A 21,456-nucleotide genomic window follows, 5' to 3' on the forward strand; every position below is an offset into this window, starting at 1 on the left:
ACGAGACCATTTTGAGCTTCCTGCAGCACTACAAAGAGGTGTTCTGGGAGTCAGGAAAGCAGGAATCACATCTTATACTAAAATTCTATGGCAAAGAGGTCAACAAATCAAATCCAGCATTCGCATGCCCATGACTAGCTAGCTGGTAAGAGAATACAGCTTCTACTTTTCATCAGGGGTGCCAACTTTTCTATATCCTGACCTCTACACACATTAACAGGGACACGTTTAAAGACGAGGCTGAGGGGCTCCCGAGTGGCGCATCCAGTAAAAGCACTCGCTAGAGTGCAGGATGCGCTCTATAGCCTGGACGTCGCCGGTTCGAGTCCAGGCTATTCCACAGCCGACCGTGGATGGGAGCTCCAGGGGGCGGCGCTCAATTGGCCGAGCGTCGTCCGGGGGGAGGGAGGGTTAGGTCGGCCAGGGTGTCCTCGGCTCACCGTGTGCCAGCGACCCCTGTAGTCTGGCCGGGCGACTGCGGGCTTGCCTGTAAGCTGCCCAGAGCTGCGTTGTCCTCCGACGTTGTAGCTCTGAGGCGGCTGCACAGTGAGTCTGCAGAGTGTAAAGAAGCGGGCGACTGACGGCACATGCTTCAGCGCAGAGGTGGTAGCGGTGAGCTGAGCCTAAAAAATAATTGGGCATTTCAAATTGGGGAGAAAATAATAAAAACTAATTGGCAACGACTAAATTTAAAAAAAAAAAAAAAAAAAAGACGAGGCTGTTCTGTGTAAATTAATTGGTGTGACGAACATAAACACAGAAAATCCTAAGTCTGTAATGTTTTTAGACAAACATCATGTTTCCAGTCAATGACAGATGCAGTCAAAAGCTCCACATAATACGAACACTGTACAGTGTGTGGATTAAAAGAAAGTAAACACTCTTATTGTCACTTGAGATGTGTCTGGAAGATGAACAGCCTCCCAAGCACTCTCAGAGCTAAAGCATTCGCTGTCGGGGAAAGAAAATGGCTCCTTCCTTTTCAATTATCATTTTCATTTTTCTCTAATCAATCCAGACATTGTTATTTGTGAACAGTATTAATGTGATGTGGTCTCTGTAGTGTATAATTCAAGATGCCACTTCCATTCTGTGCTGGTTATTAAGGCAGCATTAATTTCCATAGTCAAATTAGATACAGTATTACTAGACTGGGGTGCTGTTATAATTAATTAGCAGGCCTTGTTTGCCTCTGGGTGGTAAGTTATTTTAATGAGCAGGGTTTAAATAATTGCAGCACTGAAATCTTGAAAATAGGGTTCTGCACTATTGAGATTATGGGCACCAGAATCTCAGTGCATGCAAGTATCTTAGTCTTTTAACACATGCCATCCATAACCATTTAGTTTGAATAGGTCTCTCAATCTGCAGCAAAGAGGCAACCCGTTTGCTACATATCAGCCAGGATATTATGAGAAACGAGTAACAAACAATTCGGCTAGTGGCTTCTTCGAGTTTCAACATAATCCCGGGATGGCACCTTCCTTGGGGTGGGAGTCTAGTCTAGCGGCTTCCGTGACGGAAGTAAATTAGAAAGCAACGCCTCTTGAAATGCTCCCAATGCAATCTGAGAGCACTTAGAAGTGTTGTGTGCATTCTGCTTTAGGAAACAGCAGGAATGGTTCCCTACTCTAGGTGTAAGAGAAGATTTGCTGGGACAGTTGACTCCCTTATGACTTGTGCCTGCCAATACACCCTTGTATTCCGCAGCCAGCTAGGTGGACAGAACCCCCCCCCCCCCCCAAAGCTGCCATGTTCCAATGGGCCTCTATCGCTTCGCAATAGACCAAAATCACTGAGTGAGTTCACTGCACTGTGGACTGGAATTGATTTGACATATGAGAGAATGAGTAGGAGAAGGAGGTGTATGTTAAAGTTCTAAAATGAGCTTTTTTATTCTCAGTCCCGACTGTCCAGGTAAAATAATTTAAGATGAAAATAAAGGACAGTCCCCTGGGTCTGTCCACCTGAGTGGCACAGCAGCTTGTTAATGATGCCTGCTAGTCACTGAGCAAGATGCAAAATCTAGGCCACCGTCCAGGCAAGCAAACTTTTGATTCCTCTTTCAACCTGGCATTGTGTGCAGCACCAGAGGCTTCCTTGTGTGGGCAATACCAGAATAAGAGAATTCCTTCAACAAAGAACATGATCAGGGAAGGAGCGAGGAGATACTAAAGTTAGAAAGAAGCACATTTAAAGGGCCGTGCAGTATGTTTATAGATTGAATAACTGCTATATTGCTTAGCTCACTCACATCTGGGACACCACAGGCTAGAACCTCTGTTACAAACCACCTGTACAACAAGAGAGCCAATCTGGGTAAATACAGAACAAATACTCTTCAAGCAAACAGCCATGAATGAACAAATATTGAAACAGCAAATATTGCCAAAGGGAGCAGTCACCTCCGTTGTTACCATAATCCTCTCTCTATTGTTTTAATGCTTTCTGTGGTGTTTATCTAGCCTGAAATGTAATATAACAAAACGTCATGAAGGAATCATATTAGGAAGGATTACAGAACTGTAACTGTCTCTTACGTGAGGCAGAAAACACCTCGAAATATGCAAAGTGTAAGCACTATTCTCTAACCCTTTCACTCTTTCACGAAGTGCTTTTACCAATTGATGATGCTTGTCGTCATTCTGTGGGGTCTTGTTCGGGGCTTTCTGCTTATGCTGACGGATCTCAAAACATTTTCAAATCAAGTTTTAATGGATCTTATTAACAATAATATGACTTGATAACCCGTTCCATACCCTCACCGCTGTGTAAAGAACTGTCCCCGACCATCTCTCCTAAGTCTATCTCCACTTCATTTCCGACTGTGTCCTGGTTTCTGTGCTGCGCTTAAAGTATTGGTTAGGGTTCACTTTGTCAAATCCTTGCTTCATTTGCACACAGGAATGTGATTCCAGGCCTCTCTTAAAAAACACACTTTTTTCATCTTTTTTTTAAATCACTCTATGCAGTACTATGCATGCACTGTGTTATCTGTTTGATGTGTAAACTAACCTGAATGTAGTAATACCAATACATGTTACATTTAATATAATATAAAATATTTACGATATATTTATTTTAAAATATTTAGAATTTTTTATGCCTTCAATATGTACTATACTATGTTATTTAGCAGACGCTTTTATCCAAAGCGACTTACAGAGACTAGGGGGTGAACTATGCATCAGCAACTGCTACAGAGTCACTTACAATAGGATCTTGGTTTTACATCTCATCCGAAAGACGGAGCACAAGGAGGTTGAGGGTCACACACAGTTAGTCAGTGGTTGAGTGGGGATTTGAACTGGGGACCCCAGTACAGCAGTACTATTTTAAAAACCACTGTACTGTAAGGGTAAAGTGGCAGAGGCAGCAGGGTGGTTTTGTGCAAAAACTGTTTAAGATCTGCTCAAAGGCTCAGCTAAAAAGGCACAGAACCATTTATCAAGCCAAGCACCCCCTAGCTCACTAACTCTTCCACAGAATCAGATAAAGGGGACAGTCGGCTACATCTCCCCTCCTGCAACAGACTGATAACGGAGCTCGAATGTGAGTGAGCCTGGCTACCTCATAAAAGCAGGAGAATTCCTGGAGGTGACAGAGAAGACAACTTCATTATGCTAATTAAATCAGTCTAATTCACACCCTAGAGCTACTTTATACAAAAAAAGGCTTGTGATTATCCACTTTCTGCTCTTTTTATTGAAGTTTAAAGTTTAAATGTTCAAATGGTAAATCGGAAAAATCCTAAACGGCATTGTATTTTATTACTAAACTTTTAACTGTTTGAGATGGTATGCCATTGATTTTTTCAATATTTCTAAGAAGGTTCATTATCGTGTTGCACTGCGAAACCACTGCAGTTGAATACTGTATGTGAAACCAAAATGAGTACAACATGAAATGACTATAAATTCATAACCAAGTCAATTGTGACTGAAAATGTATAAACAGTAAATGACTGTTTAAACAAAATGATGAAACAATGATGAAACTGGTTAAAACACTGAATACCCAAATGATTACTGTCATATATGAACTGTCCATTTTAAATGGAGCCAATATGATTTAGATGGTCAAGATAAAATATTATAGCAGCCACACTAAAACCGCTGATTACTGGCATACAGTCTGGAAATCTGATCTCAGAAACTATGAAGAGCTGGGGCTAGTAAGGATTTACAAGAGACCTCGAATTAACATTATTTGCTTCAGTGAGTAAACTGGCACTGATGACCAGTAGGGGGCACCGTTTTCCCTGGGTCAGAACTCCACCAATGTGCCAGCACAGTGCTGTCCATCTGAAGGTGCCATTCTTTCAATAGAGGTCCTGTCAACTTTTTTGGACATTAAAAGATACTATGGCACTATTTCAAGTAGTGTCCAACGGAGAAGAACTATAAAATAAGGATGGGAGGCAGCATCTCTTTTGTCTCCATCCCATTAGCATCTGTCTTCCTAATCTAGTACAGCAGACAGCATCTGATCCAAACCCGAGTCATCCAAATTGACCTGTAATGCGAACTATAACAGTATAATGTATCTATATAAACCGAATATCAAGATCATATTTATATGATCACTATGTAAACCAGTGAGTCACAGCTGTATTTGTATTCTAATGGTTATTGCTGATTCTTTGTTAAATTTAAAGTATCAAAAACAAACATTTTTAGCATGGTAAAGATTACAATCAGTACTACAAACAAACTATTAATCTTAAAGCAATCTGGTTCCAGAAAAAACACAGACACGCACATTTGACTGCAAGAAGCTATCAGAAGTATGTTGTTCTGCTATAACGGTACACTTTTTTTTTTTTTTTTTTTGTTTAAACTGTTCCAAATCAGAGATTATCACAGGCACCAGGTCCTAAACATGGCTCCCCCTGCTCAATAATAATGCACAGGGTTGCTGTCCAAGGTGCTGAAATCAGCCACCAAGGTGTTAGAGCTCTGGGAAGATAAGATGTGAGCTGCTTTATAGTATGTTATCTAGACTGGCACACAAAAGAAGCAGTCATTCTGATCTCAGATTCAGATCTCTTGTGATTTAATTTACAATATCCAGAGATTGGGGTTTATTTTAAGTCAAATAAGTCTGATTTTAATTAGTTTTGGTTTGTTTGTAAATGGCATTCATATGTCTTTAAGATTTAACAACAGACATCTGGAACAGGTGGTGCATTTGGTCAAATGAGAATAACACCACTTCTTCACTATTAAAGATGCCAGTCATTTTGATTGACTGCAGCTCTCAAACCTCAGAGAAAGATGCAAAGCTTTGACCGAGCACCAAGCCTTAACCCTGACGTTGATTCGGATTTTGGTTATCGCCCCATCAATTGTCATGGCTATTTTTCTGCCTTCTCATGCTCATCAGACTAAGGTACGTACACTGGTGTAGCTACTGTTTTGTTGGACATTCTAAGACATCATATACATTAAAGTTTAGAAAAGAGCAACTACTGTATATAAATTGTTCATTAATCCACATTTGCTTCATACAGCACCACGCAAAACTGCAGGCAAAACTCCACGTAAAACTGAGAAACATTTCCTGGTAATATCAATTTGCAGAATGCAGAGAACTGATTAATGTTAACTGGGGAGAGGAAAAGCAGACTCCATATGGTGCTTTATTACATAACTAAGCAGTAGTGTTTTTTTTTCTTATCAATTATCCTGCTAACTTGAGAAATGTGGCACTCGGGATGGAGCTGTCTTCCAGCGGCCACAGTCCCCAGCCAGAAGACCGACAGCTACTGAACTGCTCCCTGATTCCAGGGCTGTGCAAATTGAAAGCGGTAAACGGACAAACAGAATTGCTAATGGAGAGCGGGTGACTGTGCCTGATGCAGGGGGTTAATTACAAGCTGTGAGGCCAAAATGTCAGGTAGGTAATTATTCAGTTGTCTGTGCAGGGGATACGGAGGTGTCAATTGATCCACTGCGCTGATGTTTAGATTCCCCCGAAGCAAGTGCAATTAACATGTATCCTAATAACACGTCATGGAACTAATATCTCTGTATCTGGGGCAGTGCTAATTGGTGTCGCATGACATCTCTTAATGACAGCATGAATGGATGGAGGTGTGGGCAGTGGATACACATGAGAAAAACATTTGAATTAGATTTCATTTTTACAGCAGGTTTGACATTTCCGTTGGCATATCCTACGCTCTGCATTGTTGCAAAATTTTTTTTTCAACGCAACAGTTTTATTTTCATGCCGCTGAAAGACCTACAGGGTCACTGCAATTTAACTCATTCCCCTGTCCAATATCTAAACTGCCTTGCACAAACTGGAAGATCTGGTGGGTCGAAATGAAAACGCGTTCTTCAGTGTATTCAATGTCCCTGCACTTACCTCTGATGGGACACCTCATGGACGTTGATGCTATAAACTGGGATTTCTAACCTAAATAAAATGGGAATTTGTACTTATCAAGTAAAGGAATTTAGAAAATCTAGGCAACTGTGACCCTACAGTAAGCATATACAATATAAACGCTTTTACAATGTTGAAACTTCCAAGAGTTTCACCTTCACAAGTTTACTGAAGTTCAACATCACCATAAACCTAGAAGCACAATGTGGAATCTGCAGACCTACCCACCAAACAGGACATATTGTTTTTACAACCTCCAAACCGTCAGGTATTGTAGGTACAGAAACACAAGCCTGTGTGATAAAGCAATATACTAAACAATGGAGCTTTATTGGAAATGTTGTTAGGTTTTTCTATACTCAGTGGCATCTTCAGCCTGCTTACATGGACACAAGCCTTCAAACCAGAACAACTTATTGACATTACAGTGAAGTTGCCATTGCAACCTATCTACTGCATCATTGTGAAGCAAACTAGAATATCAGTTTGGACATTTAACCCTAAATCATACTGCTTGCAAGTCCTCTGGCTTAGTTATGGCTCTCTGGTCTATTGCTATGATAAATGGCTTAAATGTATGTATTCCTGGAAGCGCCAGTCACTTTGACTCCAGGCTCTAACAAATGTGCTCTGAATGAGGTCCATTTATTTGCCATTTAAACCCATTAGACTGATATTATCATTATGCCTTTCTTCCTCACTGCCTTCCTAAAGTTAGTTTACCGCTTTCATTGCCAAGTCAATAAAATAAAAAAGCACACATATCTGACAGCAGTCACTTTCTGAATGCCCACACCTTGGCTTGATGTAGGAGTCACACACACACACACATCTCAGGTCAGACGTGATTTATTTAATTCATTTCCCATGTGGACAGCCACAATTTGTTTATATGTATATACAATAAGGCACTGGATTTCAGCAACACAAAATTATTTTTCTATTGTTCTGCATGGAATTTAAAAAACAAAATCATCTGCTGGCATTTGGGACTCTATGTATTCCAGGACACCAAGATACTTAGTAAGCAAGGTATGTGAGTGGAGAAAGAAAACTGGCAACAAAAGCTCAACCCCCAACTGTTCTGCATTTATAACCTATCTTAACAGTTGCTGGAGGGTTATTAAGCAGTCCATACATTCACACGGACAAATGCTTATTGAGCAGTCCATACATTCACACAGACAAATGGCCATGCCCTTTTTAGGCACACATTTCTAGTGCTTAATCCAAAAAAGACGATCAACAAATTTGCTCTAACAGATGGGAGCCTCAAACTTGGACATGCTGAAATACAGTAGAGTCTTGTTATGACTTTTTTTCGGGAATGATACAGGAGGTGAGACATGATTTATTCACTGGACAGATCCTCTGCTTGGCCTGTGAAGAGGTCACGTCCACTGAAGACACAAACGTGACTTTAATTTCTCCTGTGAAGTTGGGGAATCCTGGTTGTTCTCGACTTATGTGACTTTATTAAAAAAAAAAAAAAAAAATTAAAAAGTTTAGCTGTAAAGAATTTGAAAGTGCTTCTGTGTAGGCTGAAAGAAGCTGTTGCAGATTGGTACAATGCTTATATTCTAGTTGTTTTCTAAGGGCGTGACAGCTGAAGCATGGATATTTTAAAGAATACATCCGGCTTATATGTGCAGAAGGTTCTTTCTTCAATTTTGCAGACTGCTAGTCGAGTAAGACTCTGTAGACACTGAAGGCTTATCTATGTAATTGAGTGACAGTAATGTGCTTTCTGCATTATCAGGAATGCCTCAAGGTGTCTATCAAACCATACAAAACCTTCTAATTCAGCCACTTCTCGTAGGCTGTAATGTGCGAGCCTCTGATAAAGTTGACAAGGTAAAATGCTATCATTTTTGCATCATGTCTAAACCTTGTCCTCCCTAATAGACATGACTGTAAAAAATAAAACCACAGAGCTTCAAACCAATCCTAATAATGAGGACTGTATGAAACAAAACCATTCAAACACAGGTCAGTCCAAACTAACCTTCAGCTTCCAGGACACATCTTACTTATATATATCTATATAACAAAACAAAAAAAGAGCTTAAGAACTTAAGAAAAAAATGTATTGGTGGTTGGCAGGGATAGGGTTTATTTCTGTCCCTGCCAGATAAATGTGTGTGTGGATGTGTTTGTACTTGTTTAATTTAATTAAATTGGTGGCACCCGCCTGTAACTAGCAGGCAGGTATATACAGGTACCAAAATGTTTGTACTGGGAAGTCTGCGTGAGGTACTGCGTAAACCTGTGTGTGTTAAGTGTGTTTTATGACTGGTAAAAATAAATAAATAAATAAATAAAACAAAACATAACTCCCACATGGAGTGCTAAACTCAACTTAGTTTTTCCTTAAACTATTCCACTGGACGCCTAAACTGTTTACCAGTCACAAAACACCTTTATCACAAAGGTTAAAAAAAACCCCAAATGAATCGTCTGTTTCCCCTGCCACCGTTTTTTTTCAGGGCAGCTAGTTTATTTATTTATTTATTTAAATTATTTATTTTTATGTGTTGTTCCACATTGCGTAATTACCTCTGTCAAACAGAATGTTCCACGTCTATACTCCTGTTCCTAGTACATGGATTGGGGAATATTGTCAGCCTTTGATGTCATTCGTAAGGCCACAATGAAAAACATGCTAAATATAATGCTACTTTATCATCCAAGTTATTTCCCTGTTCCATGGAGCTATTCAGAAATAAAGGACTATTTTGTTTCAACAGCCTTTACCCTCCCCCTCCATCATTACTCAAGATGATCTGTTTCCTATAAGCAGCGACACATCTTTGGCAAAAAAAGACTAATTCCAAGTACATTATTTTCTTTGTCTGCCGAGCCAATGCAAAGTGGCTTCCCACTCTAAAACTGGAATAAACATCAATGCGGTAAAATCGTGACGAATTCCTGCCTGGCAGAGGTTTAACCCCCAAAATCTACTGCAAAAATCTGTGTATCAGCACACAGTTATTCTGCATTTTTGCAAGCATGAGATGGATTGGTAACATACAAAAGGGAAATAACACAGATTATATTATTTTTTAATTGAATCCCATCTATAGTCAAGTAAACAGGGATATTAAAGTTCTGCAGGAAATCAGTTAAACAAGGCAGAGTTATTTAATCAGATTTCATTTCATATTCAAAACTATATGTGTAACAAAAGATCAGCGGGGAACCAGTGAAAGGAGAAAAAAATGTGTGGAAAAGAATGGATGGGAATTGGTTTTCAATACATTGGGGTACAAACCAAACGTGTCTGCAGAACAGGTATATTTTATTGGATGAGGTGACTAACATCACAGAACACAGCTGAGTACTGAAAGTAAAGTCAATATCTCTACATATTTTGTGTTTTTGACCCAGAAACATCACTTGACCACAAAATATTATTATTAGTTTACAGGGGACCCTTCCATTATGCCAGAAGAGGTCCCATAACACTCAAACAGTTTATGAGATATATGCTATTGTAGAAGCAACTGCTGTCAGTTTGTAAAAACACATGAGCGTGCCAATGTGTACAGCTTATTGGGGCACTATAATGGGTAAGCTCTGGAGCTTTGTTCGAAAGTATAAAAAGGCAACACTGTATTTTCATCATGTTTTAATTTTCCAATACCTTGATTCTTGATGTCTTTCTACATCATCTCCCACATATAATCCATAATCACCTTTTAAAAAGTGGAAAAGGCTTTCAAAGGAAAATAATTGTGCAGCCCTCCCTAATTTCCTGCAGGAAGAAGAGTAAATGTCTCATTGTATAAGAACTTTTATTTTAACACCTGAAAGTGATCCTTATTTAATTCAACAGAAGGCTTATCACTCTTGCCACGCGAAGATCATTTTTATGCTGCTTATTAGTTTAATTATCCTGCAAAAAGCAGTGAAGCTTTTTTTTTTAGCACTTTTTAAACTGTCAGCTTTGGTTTATTAATATTCATGAAGCCGTGGCTACTAAAAGACAACCAACTTTCATCAAAGAACCTTTTTAAACTAAACACTTGAAATGTCTTCCCAAGCTTTTATCTTACCAATGCTTGCAACAAAGGTTTTCATACCACCATAATTTTTCATTAAAACTCGCAAGAAATGAAATGGTCAAATCACCACAAAGAGTTCAATCAATATTTCTGATGTGATGTCACTGCGTGTGACTTGACTGCACTTCGACTAGATAGAGCAGTTTCCCACAATGCCTTATGCATGGCAGAGTTCTGGCTTGAAGGAGTTCAATTGCCAGCAAAAAAAAAAATAAAAAATAAATAGTAAGTAGACATGCCAATTTGGATGCAAAACTCACTCACCCCCGACTTTGTCACTTCAAATAATGTATTTTTAGCGGTTTGTAAACGCTACAGAAAAACACAGAAAGACACTTCTGCACATTATCCACTCCTCTTTGACACAGGCCTTAAAAAATTACTGAAATCCGAGACGTCGTTGAATTTGTATTCCTCCCATCTGTTTTGCTCAAACAGTGTATCTGCACTGAGCGACAGGAAAAGAAAAAATAACTCATGTCATCTCAACTGCGCCCCCTCTTGTGTATCTTTTCAATGGCAACGTACACAATATCAGAAATAAAGATGTACTTTCTTTTATATGTTTTAATTTAATTATTATACTCAGCTTAACTTAGTGTGTAGTTCAGAGTTATAAATGGGACTACTTTATTAGCGTAAGGATATTTAATAAAAAAAAAAAATCATTTTTTGCCCTAATGACAATCCACTGCTTTACCTGGATTATAAATGCAATAAGGCCCTTCAGGGTGTCCGTATACGTTGAATATATAGACTTCTCAGGGTTTGGAGGCACTCGACTTCATCTTGTGCCGCACAACGCCCCGAGGCATCCGTACAGTCGATGGGGCTTATTGCATACATAACCAATGAACTCATGTCACTGAATATAATGTATACAATACTTCAAATGAAAGCAAAACATCAACAAAAGCACAACAAATATATAATTTAGACCATTAACTGTATGACAGTGCTGTGAATTGCAAACACAAATAAGATATAAATAGGACTTGAAAGGTGTAATCTATTCCTCTGCCTTGACGGAAACTATATCTGTCTGTACGACAAGATCAATTTCCAGCGTATAAAGGTTCCTTTGAATAACATGTCAAACTCTTATTAAAATGTGATTGGAATCCACATAATTGGAGAAAAAGTTAAATAAGATGCTCCCTGCCATGACCCACTCTGCTGCAAGATGAGACTTGTCACAGAGAGGCGTTGACAGTATATTTGAGGTAAACTGCTGTACAGACTTCATGCACAATTCATAACAGGTGCTTGTTTAAATAGGCCTGGAGAATTAAAAGGATGTGTTTACTTCATCAGTGGAAGCGCAGAGAACAGGCCTTCGGTGTTCACGTCACCCAAAAGCCACGGAACATTTTCAACCAAATTGTGTCCCGGATTTGTTTAAGTACTTTACAATAATTCTTGGCAACACAGTTTTAGTACTAAATACATTAAGATATTGGAGGAAAGAGAATTCCTTTGTAAGTGCAGGCTGGGGACTAGAATGAAACTAAACACAAGCAAAACATGGTAGAATGACTTATCTAACAAATACAATGTCCTTCTTACATTGTCACATATTTAAAACAGATAAAATATTCATTCTCTGATAATGTTACTTTTAACTTGCACTGAGTGTTTTTCTGGTCACCAGTACTTTAAATTGTGAACTGATCTGGCAAATAACAAGAACAGATGTGTGTCAAGAATAACTAACCAACTAAAAAAATTCTGTCATATAAAGCTGGTTCACGTTACACGCAAAGGGTATCTGATCTGTAATACATTTTTGTACGACAAAAACAATAGAGACTGAGATAGTTTTAAGTTTCATGTCCCTAGACCTTCATATTAAAATGAAGACAAATTCTAAAAAGGATTTTTAAAAGTTCATAATGTACATAGTATTCAGCATCATGCAAGCCATGCGGTCTGGACTTAGAGCTCACCCAATAGATAGTTAAACCAGGAGCTGCTTACTGATGAATCCTGAACAACCATCTGGGACTCTGTTAACGTAGGAGAGAGATGCCAATGCAGATTCTCAGCTCTTCACTGTCACAAGCAGCTTGTGAGTTCACATTTTTAATTGTTTCATCCGTCTCCCATTTTTTGTGAGAATCCTTTCAAGATTTAAGTACATTTAAAATGTTGCTACCCCTTGTTAACAGACTGCACATGTGTAATGCAAAAAAATACACCAAAGATCCTTGCAAAATGGAGCACAGAGGAATCTAGAAAACTAGACCCCCTCCTTATAACGTAGTTAAAGTTATTTAATAGAGAAACTGCTGAGAGCTATGTGGTGGACTTGTGCTTAATGGACTGGAGGCCTTGAATTTTAACACAAAGATATTAACTACATACCACAGAATTTGTTAATGTTTTTATAAAAAATTAGAAATTACATTCTGTACTGAAATGCCTTCCTGTCATTTCAATACTACAGTTGACCTCAACATTGTTCTTTTAAACAGCAAAGTTTGATTGCATTATTATATATAAAAGATAGATATAAAATCAGTCTGACAGGAAAGCAGATTAAGAGGTATGTGTATATCACTGATATCTTATCTGTCATCTGTTCAACTTAAATTTCTGAATACAGCACTTCAAAATATATGGTACAAAGTTAGTTTTGCCACCACATTTAAACTGAAACTACAATACAAAGCCAGTTAAAACAAACGTTGACATATAGATCTTGCCCCAACAGTAGGAATGGGTTTGTGTTGAGAAAGAAATTTTGTTTTGTTATCACTTGACTTGATATTCATACTGAACTACAGTTTGTTAAAAAGTGTAATGTTCAGGAATCCCTATCAATCCCCGTGAGAGCAGTGGTTAAGCTTTATCATGAAAAGAAAACAGAGAAAACAAGTGTGAGAGAGAACGAATAGCTAACTAGAGCTACCTTTTTTTTTTTTAGAGCAAACACATACAATTTAAAAAATCAATCAAATGGCATTTCAAGAGGACAAGGCCCTAAAAATTATTTTTAAAAAAAGCAAAATAACCCTGCGCTTTGTAAACAAAGGTGTTTGTTACGGTGTGTAGACCAAAACGTAAACTATAAAGAAATCCAAAAAAGATCCGCACTCACAAATTAGAAATAATTTCCTTTATTTCAAATCAAAAACTTCTGATTCTGGTCTGTTTACAGCACGAGGAAGAGACACTGATAGAGATAGCAAACGCAGACACAACTCCCACGTCATTCAACTAGCAATGATCATTAAGTATTAAAACTGTGAACTTGAGAACTACGTGGGAACACAAATCTCACTTCCAAGACCAGCCTGGCCAAGCAATTTTATATGCTTGAAAAAGTCAGCAACAGCAGAGCAACTAAAAAAAACACTTTACTCTTTTTAATCTTTTGGCAGCCCTACTCAAGACAAAAGTACAAAGCCATCATTTCTACAGTGCTGAACAAAGAGGAACGCGCACATACACACGTCTCATCTCTGATCAGTCCTAACAGCCATATCTTTCCAATTAAACACGAGCTACCTTACTATAAATATTCAACCAGAAATTATTTGAACCTGTTTGAAAACCCAAGACACATAGTTATGAACCTTACGTCTTCTGACAGCAGCTACCCTAACCTTCAGCAGGCAGTGACACTGGGGACTTTTCACATCTTTTTGAATAACCTGCAAGTTATTCTCCTTTAATCAGCTGCCATCCTGACTTCCATCTCTCTCGCTCCAGTTTCTAATCTGGTTTGCCCCTTAGTAACATTACCGAACCAGTTAATATATATAATAGTTATTTTGTGATGCATGTCAAGTGTCACAATTAACTCATGTGTAATGGGTGCCTTATTCCAACATAGCATGAAAAGCCACAGAAACAGTATGATTATTTATCCACCAGAAGTCTCGAATTTTTCATTCATTCAACTCATTGGAACTGCATTGTACTCAATGCAGATAGAGAAGAAAGCTGTGTGTCCTACTTTAAAACAAGTGTTTGGCCCTATGTACAGTAGCATGAAAAAACTTAACTGTCCCCATCACTATTTTGCTTGTTTTATAATATTGGCTTCCACATCAAACAGCTGCTGTCTCTTCAAGTAACAAGGACTTCAGCATCAGAGTGCTCTCAGCTCAAATACATTTAAAAATAAATCAAACAGCAGCTGCACCTCTGAAAGAATAGAATTTGTACAATGATTTCTACATTTTTCAAGAGTGATCGATACCTTAATGTACAAGGGTGCATCCATTTCCTTTACTAGTCTGACTATAAAAAATACACACATCTGCAGTTTATTATAAATATTGAAGTGAAGAAAACAACATCCATTTAGGTCAGCAACTCGAAACATCATACATAATGTATTTGAAATTGTGGCACACTCAAAATGAACAGCGATGCTTTTTGCATGCTATGCCACTGACGTATTAACTGATCAAAGAAGCAATTAGGAGGCGAGTGGTTTTTCTCTGAAGAGTACTACAATATTGCTACTGTAGTTTCTTTGAAGTTGTTTTGAACATAAACGTGAAACAATAACAAGAGCTCCAATGACAGAGAAATAATGATTGAACACTTTCACGTTAAATATTTGTAGCTCATCAGAGTTAGACACAAAGCAATCTTTGCTTTCTTCAGCTATCCATTGCGTCTCATTTCTCGTTCCTGTAGACAACTGTTTTTCACTTGGTGTGTTGCTGCAGAGTAGGGGAGGAAAGATGTAGTCCAGGGTTTGCTGCAGAACTACATTCCCCAGAATGCCAGAATCCTTGGAGGAGTTAGGCCCTTTGTTTGTTTATTTTGCATGTAAATCTATATACAGGCATGGTCCTATTACATCCTATCCTTTTTACACAAGAAGACAGTGGAAAAGGTCCCAAAGCGTGTCAAAGCTACCCCATTTTGCCACAGCGTTTAAAAATGAAAACAACAGAAGGAAGCCACCTTTCTGGTGGATGGCACAGTAATGGCTTTACAGAATCCTCCATAGCATACAATCTGCGATTAATTAAACATCAGAACAAACGACTAATTACCAGCTGTCGGGAGAGATATGTTTTTGTTCAGGCAGTCTGCCTTATCCTTTTTTTTTTTTTTTCAAACACAAACTACAACTCATTATCCTGTGATGTATCCAAACAATTTTGCCCTCAATGCGTTGCCATTATTAATGGTAGAATTAAGGGCTCATTTTTCAAACAGCAATCATTCAGTTTTGACAACCTTACAATGCTAGGTGCCAGCCACTTAAAGCGACTGTCTGTGACGATGGTAATATTTTACAGGGATAGATACCCCCTTCTTATTTTGCTCAGCTGTGTGTTCACATTGATGACCTGTTAAAAGCACAGATAAAGCCTTGCTTTTAATTAGAGGTAGGGTGTGTGGGAACACTAATCACTCCCCTTATTACCGTGATAAATTCGCACTGTCTGTGAACTATACTTGGCAGCTTAAACCATTTTTGCTTTAATCCATTTTCTAACTTCTTTATCAGAATGAGCAAGATCATCATTTAAATGAAAATCTTTTAGGGGCTTGGATTGTGTTACCTTTGAAGCAAATGCATTTTATTTTTTTCATTTTGAGTTTTAAAAATATGTGCATATAAAAAGCAACACCCCTATAAAAAAACTGACCAGTGATAATGTTGCTATAGATAATGTTTAGTGTGGGAAATCCTTACTCGCAATCAATAAGGTAAAATCCCCCCCCCCCCCACCCCCCCCAAAAACAAATTATACATTACTTGCATACACTGGAAGGTTATTAAAAGGGATAAAGAGAGAATGCCCACAGCTCTAGAATATATAATGTTGTACATTCTTTAAGCCCTTACCTGAATCTCCTATTGGAAAAGGCAAAACGGCATTTCCACACATCTGAAGAACATTATATTAAACTTTTTTTAAAGACATTTCAATTTGAGAGACTCAGTGAAATAAGGCAACAAAGGCATTAGTATGCATCCAAGTTCATATACCACGTAACATACCAGACAAAAAGATGAATGAATGAATTTTTTTTTTTCAGCTATTTATGAAGTTGCAGTCTTTGATGGCTGAGAAATGAATCTCATCATGACTTATTTCCACTTTCTAGACCAATCGCTGTTAAAGAGCTGGCAGATTACAGGTACTGGTGCTGGCGTTTGATCTATTTGCATTTGCTGGACCCCCAGGTTATCCTTCACTGCACCACAACAGCCATGTTATCTTGGACTATAATGTTTTAAGATGTGAAAGAGATTTTCTCCACTATATGTGCAGCTAGGTGCTTGAGTTTAGTATTTTTTGTTTTAGATGTTCATATTTTTTCACACTGCAGTCTCAGAAGTATTCCAACCTGCGTCAACAGGATCTTGCTTGCTCGGTTTCCACAGCACCAGTAGTGTAAAAGCAGTCGTTATTAATAGAAACAAGGCTAAAGTGTCCCATTTTTCCAATATTTTTGTATGTGTCCTTGATGACAGCAATTAACAGTCTTTTCAAAATATCAAAATAAAAATGGGGCACTCCATCTTTTGAAGAATTTCAATGCTAGTTCAGAAATTGAGTATTAAAAGCGCACCCTGTAGTAAAAGGTCACTGGGTTCAGAATTTGGCATTTAACCATGGCTAAACGATTCGAAAACCTGTACTGACCATGCTTGGTATTACAAAAATGGCCATTTCTATCAATACTGATTCAAGGCACAGAGCTAATGAGATTGCTGTGCCTGGCAAACCAGTTTACAACGAAAGCCCAACTACCCAAAAGAAAATGATCCCTGCAGCATTCAATTTAGTACTGCGCAACAATTGTTTAATTTTAACAAGTGCTTTACATAACCTACTGTACACAATGCTAATACTGAATGTGTGCTCTGTATGACTCTCTAATGAGAACACACATAACATGATATCAAAAAGGCTAGACATTAAATATTAAGAAAATGTAGATGATATAAAGTCGCATTTTTGAGTTAATTGACAGGTCTCGTGGTATACACCATAATACATCTCAAATTCTGAACCCCGATATTGAAAGCATGCACCAAAATATATATTCTTTTAAGGAATAGAACCAAACATTGAAATACCTTTTTGATTAATCTCCAAAATCACCATACAAATTAATTTAAATTAACAGAATATCAGTACTAGGGAAATTCTTTCACTCAAATTGTGATTACTGGATAAGGAAAGCCTACTCAATTATTAAAGTATCAAATTCCTTACTGAACAGTTCTATCTGTTCTAAAATAATGGTGTGTTAGTTGAACTAATGAAGAAGGGAAACCAGTCCGTTGTGAGTTAACACAAGACCAGTTAATATTTTCTTTTCCTCATCTACTGCAAAAAAACATTTGCAACAACAGCCTGACAGTTAAGAACATAACAATGTTTTTCCCTTTCATTCTCCTGTTATCTTTGATATAAAAAAAGAAGATAATTCCCAACCTATTTGTTTGAGATAAACTGAAAAAACCCAAGAGCAGGAAAAAAAAAGAAAATGATAAACCAAGAAAGAATCATCCGATTGATTGGGTTGAGAAGAACCAAGAAAAAGCCATCAAAGAAAAAAACCTGCATTGGAAGATTTGAAAAATCAACCACATTAAACCCGTGCCCGCGCAATAACACTAGGGCAGCGGCTGACTGGTGTCCCTGAATTCCCTCTGTGTTTGTGGTACGATGGTATATGACAGGATGCTTGCCTGAATGCAGTCCGGTTCTACCTATCCTGATAGATAGTTCCTGGTCGTCAGTCTGCAGGCAGGCTGGGTCCTCCTTCTCCTTGGATGGCTTGTGGTCCTGACTGAACGCGAAGGCTAAATGGGGGTCCTCGCCGGCACCCTGAAAACAAAGCACACAGACAGGGTTGTAAATTTCAAATGAACTCACTGCACTGAACCAGAAAACGACCGGTGAGATATACACAGGGTTCAGAATTCCTGGCAAATGTTATATATTTAAAAATGTAACATTATAAAGTCAAAAGAAAAATCAAAGTAAATATAGAATAACCATGACCTCAAATCTTTTCAGTATTTATGAATTTCCAAAGTTTGTGGCTTCATGGAGCACCATGACGAAATCTTCTATACCATATACAGTACAATTTTGAGGTACAAGTAGGTAATTGTGATTGTAATTATAATTGTGTTGATAAATGTTTTGAATTACATATATATTTATTTTTTAAAAAGCAATAATGAAAGTCTGCAATGCTGATACCTATCGTCAGATCCCAGATTAGGGCTAGAATAGGATACTTATTTTGAAGCCCCCATTCTAATTTCCTAAAGTAGACATTTTGGCAAATAGAAGACACCTTGGCCCATATTGGTACCTGTGCTTATCAGGACATGTTTAGTTAGATTTTGAATTAACATTTCCCTTTAACATCTCTTCAGGAAGGCAGAAGCATCATTGAGATGAATGTTGTCAGCAGCAGGTGCAGGTATAAGTATGGATAGCTAATATTTAATTCTGATACAAACAAGCAAAGGGTATTTCAATGACAAATGACCTACTGTCAGTCAAATAGGCCAATAGCTTTTTTTTCCAAAATATCATGAAGTGTACATGTCACCAGCAGCACAATCCCCAGTGGAGAAAGCAGTTCAAGCTGAAAACCAGTTTTAATATTTACTAGAATTGCGAGCAACTTTACGGCTTCCAAGCAGTTACCGTGAAATTTAAGCGCATTGGTTAAAGCACGCTGAACAAAATTTCTCACAGCTGTGCTATTTACCGTTCATGGGAAGAAGACTTTTGAAAATTGCTCAAAATTTTCATTAAATCCAAGATGGCTGCCACGTGACCATGTGACCAAAGGCCGCCACATTGACCACGACACAACATCCCATAGTCCTCTACATCCGTGTCAAATTTTGTGTGTTTTGGTGCAGCCGATAAGAAGTTATAGGCAGTTTTATAGCCAGTTGCGTATGTTGATGATGTCATGCAGCATGGACGCCATGATTTTCACAGTAGCAACTTCCCTTGAACAAGCGTAACAGATGACCATGCCGAGATGCTTTATTCCAATTTTTGTTTCAATCGGATAAGCGGTTTCAGAGAAGATGATGTTTGAATTTTGAAGATTTTATATTTTTATGGTAATTTTATGCTGTAAGCCAGCTACTGCAGCAGTTTAAAAGCGGAGATTCAGTTCGTCACATGAGTATACCTGACAGGTGTGTTCCAAAGCAAAGCCTCCACCACACGAGACCAGAGAAGCACCCACAGCAGCAATTTCTGTTTCGGCGCATTGTGGGGAAATATGACTGGAGCTCAGTCATGACCCAGATCAGACAGCCACGCACCGTGAAAACCAAGATTAGGAAGGTTAAAAGGAAAAGAAATTCCAAAACAAGGAGACCTTGTGTCACAAACCCGATTCAGTCAGGAATGATTGGAAATGATGAGAAAGATGAAGCTCACTGCCACCAGGACCAGAACAGTCAAAGCACATCAGCACACAGCCTTCAAGAGATTACAACTCCAATTGAAATAGTGTCAGTCTCCCATCCGTTTGTATTATCAGCAATATATCTGTGGCCCAGCGACACTGGTAATGCCCGTTTGCTCATATTTGTACATCTGTTTCTTTCTAGCCCGCCTCCTGTCCATCCTTTCGTCCAGAGCACCAAACTGAAACAATGATCCTTGACATACAGTATGAGGTGTGATGAAGCATTTGATTCCATATGCATTTCATACTGCAGTACCTTTTAACTGTTTTACAAAATATGACAGATTAGTACATCAGGTTCTTAAAATGTTGCTAATAAGCAGTACTGAAACTGCACCAGGGGTCAAGTTTAGCAATATTAAGCAGAGTTAAACAATGATCTGACATATCGGTGACGCGTATAGTATACACTACGTAGGCAGCCGAGGTATAAAAAGGAAGGATAACTGAGATGTATGCTGTCCAATATACTTACTGTGATGGGAAGAAAAAACAAAAACACATCCCCAACTTAACTGAAGGATGCAGTCTGTTAGAGATGTAGCATGTGCCTGCTGAAATGCTGTTTTTATTTATATCCTTGAAAGACCTGATACAAATGGTGCTGCACTTTCCAATACTGGCCCCTAAAATTCCAGGGCTCAAAATAGCCAGCTAAAAACCACAGCACCGTTCTAGCTGACATTTGTCTCAATCCGTCTCCATGTTACTAAGGTTCCTCACATGGCAACCAGATTAAAAATAATGATAATAACACGGTTTGAATGCTCGGTCAGACTTAAATCAATAGAAGAGCATAAATTTAAATTGGTGAGAGTGGGAGGTGGGGGAAGTGGGGGGTCTTTCAGTCCATAATGGATTGTGTGTGAAATAATCCCTCTAACTAATGTGACTTAATTTAGCCTGGCCTGTTCTGCAGCCCTAAGGAGCATAGTCTCATTATTATACATAGGAACACGCAATTCTCCACACAAGACATGAATCCCATTTACACACTGGCAATCCTTGGAGATTATCACAGTCTTTAAACAAACTAGAACACCATCAAGCTTGGCTGCTTGTGGAGGCAGCTCACGTGGAAAGGAAACCACAGAATACATGGAAATCTCCGATTCCCACCTGCCTAGAAATAACCCACCCACCCCCAAAGACCAACTGTGCCGGGAGGACCTAATGCATGAACTGCAAGAGAGGAGGTGAATAATTACACACAATTTGAACTGCCCTTCCCTTGATCAATACAGACCACCTTCCCTTTTCCAAACATCAGACAATCCAGGGTTCCAGGGATCTCACTAATGAGGCTTCCAAACACACAACAACAAAGCAATCCTGGTGGGTTTTGATATAATAACACTGCATAAATTGAGCACCAAAATGTTTTCCTTTATAAAGATTGTTTGTAGAGTTAAATGCTAATGTATTGTAGCCAGGCACAGAGAAAGGGGGCACCATTTTTTTTTTTTTTTTTTTTTTTAAATTTGCTTTTAATTACTTATTTAAACTCTCTATGATGTGCCCCCCCCCCCCCCTCAAATATCTTCAGCACATTCTC

The 21,456-nt window shown here is 38.5% G+C and overlaps 1 protein-coding gene across 3 annotated transcripts in view; it reads right to left on the reverse strand.

Annotated features, from left to right (window-relative positions):
• The window catches only part of LOC117423027 (zinc transporter ZIP11-like), a 138,750-nt gene that overhangs the window by 70,898 nt on the left and 46,396 nt on the right, over nt 1-21,456 (reverse strand). For 2 of the 3 annotated variants that reach the window (XM_034038371.3, XM_034038370.3), the window contains exon 6: nt 18,139-18,277. In XM_034038371.3, the coding sequence (XP_033894262.1) occupies nt 18,139-18,277 (139 nt within the window). The remainder of the gene's footprint in view (nt 1-18,138; nt 18,278-21,456) is intronic. The other variant, XM_058989842.1, reaches the window with a different exon arrangement.

The sequence above is a fragment of the Acipenser ruthenus genome, chromosome 17 (genome assembly GCF_902713425.1).
Source record: "Acipenser ruthenus chromosome 17, fAciRut3.2 maternal haplotype, whole genome shotgun sequence".
Taxonomy (NCBI): Eukaryota; Metazoa; Chordata; class Actinopteri; order Acipenseriformes; family Acipenseridae; genus Acipenser; species Acipenser ruthenus.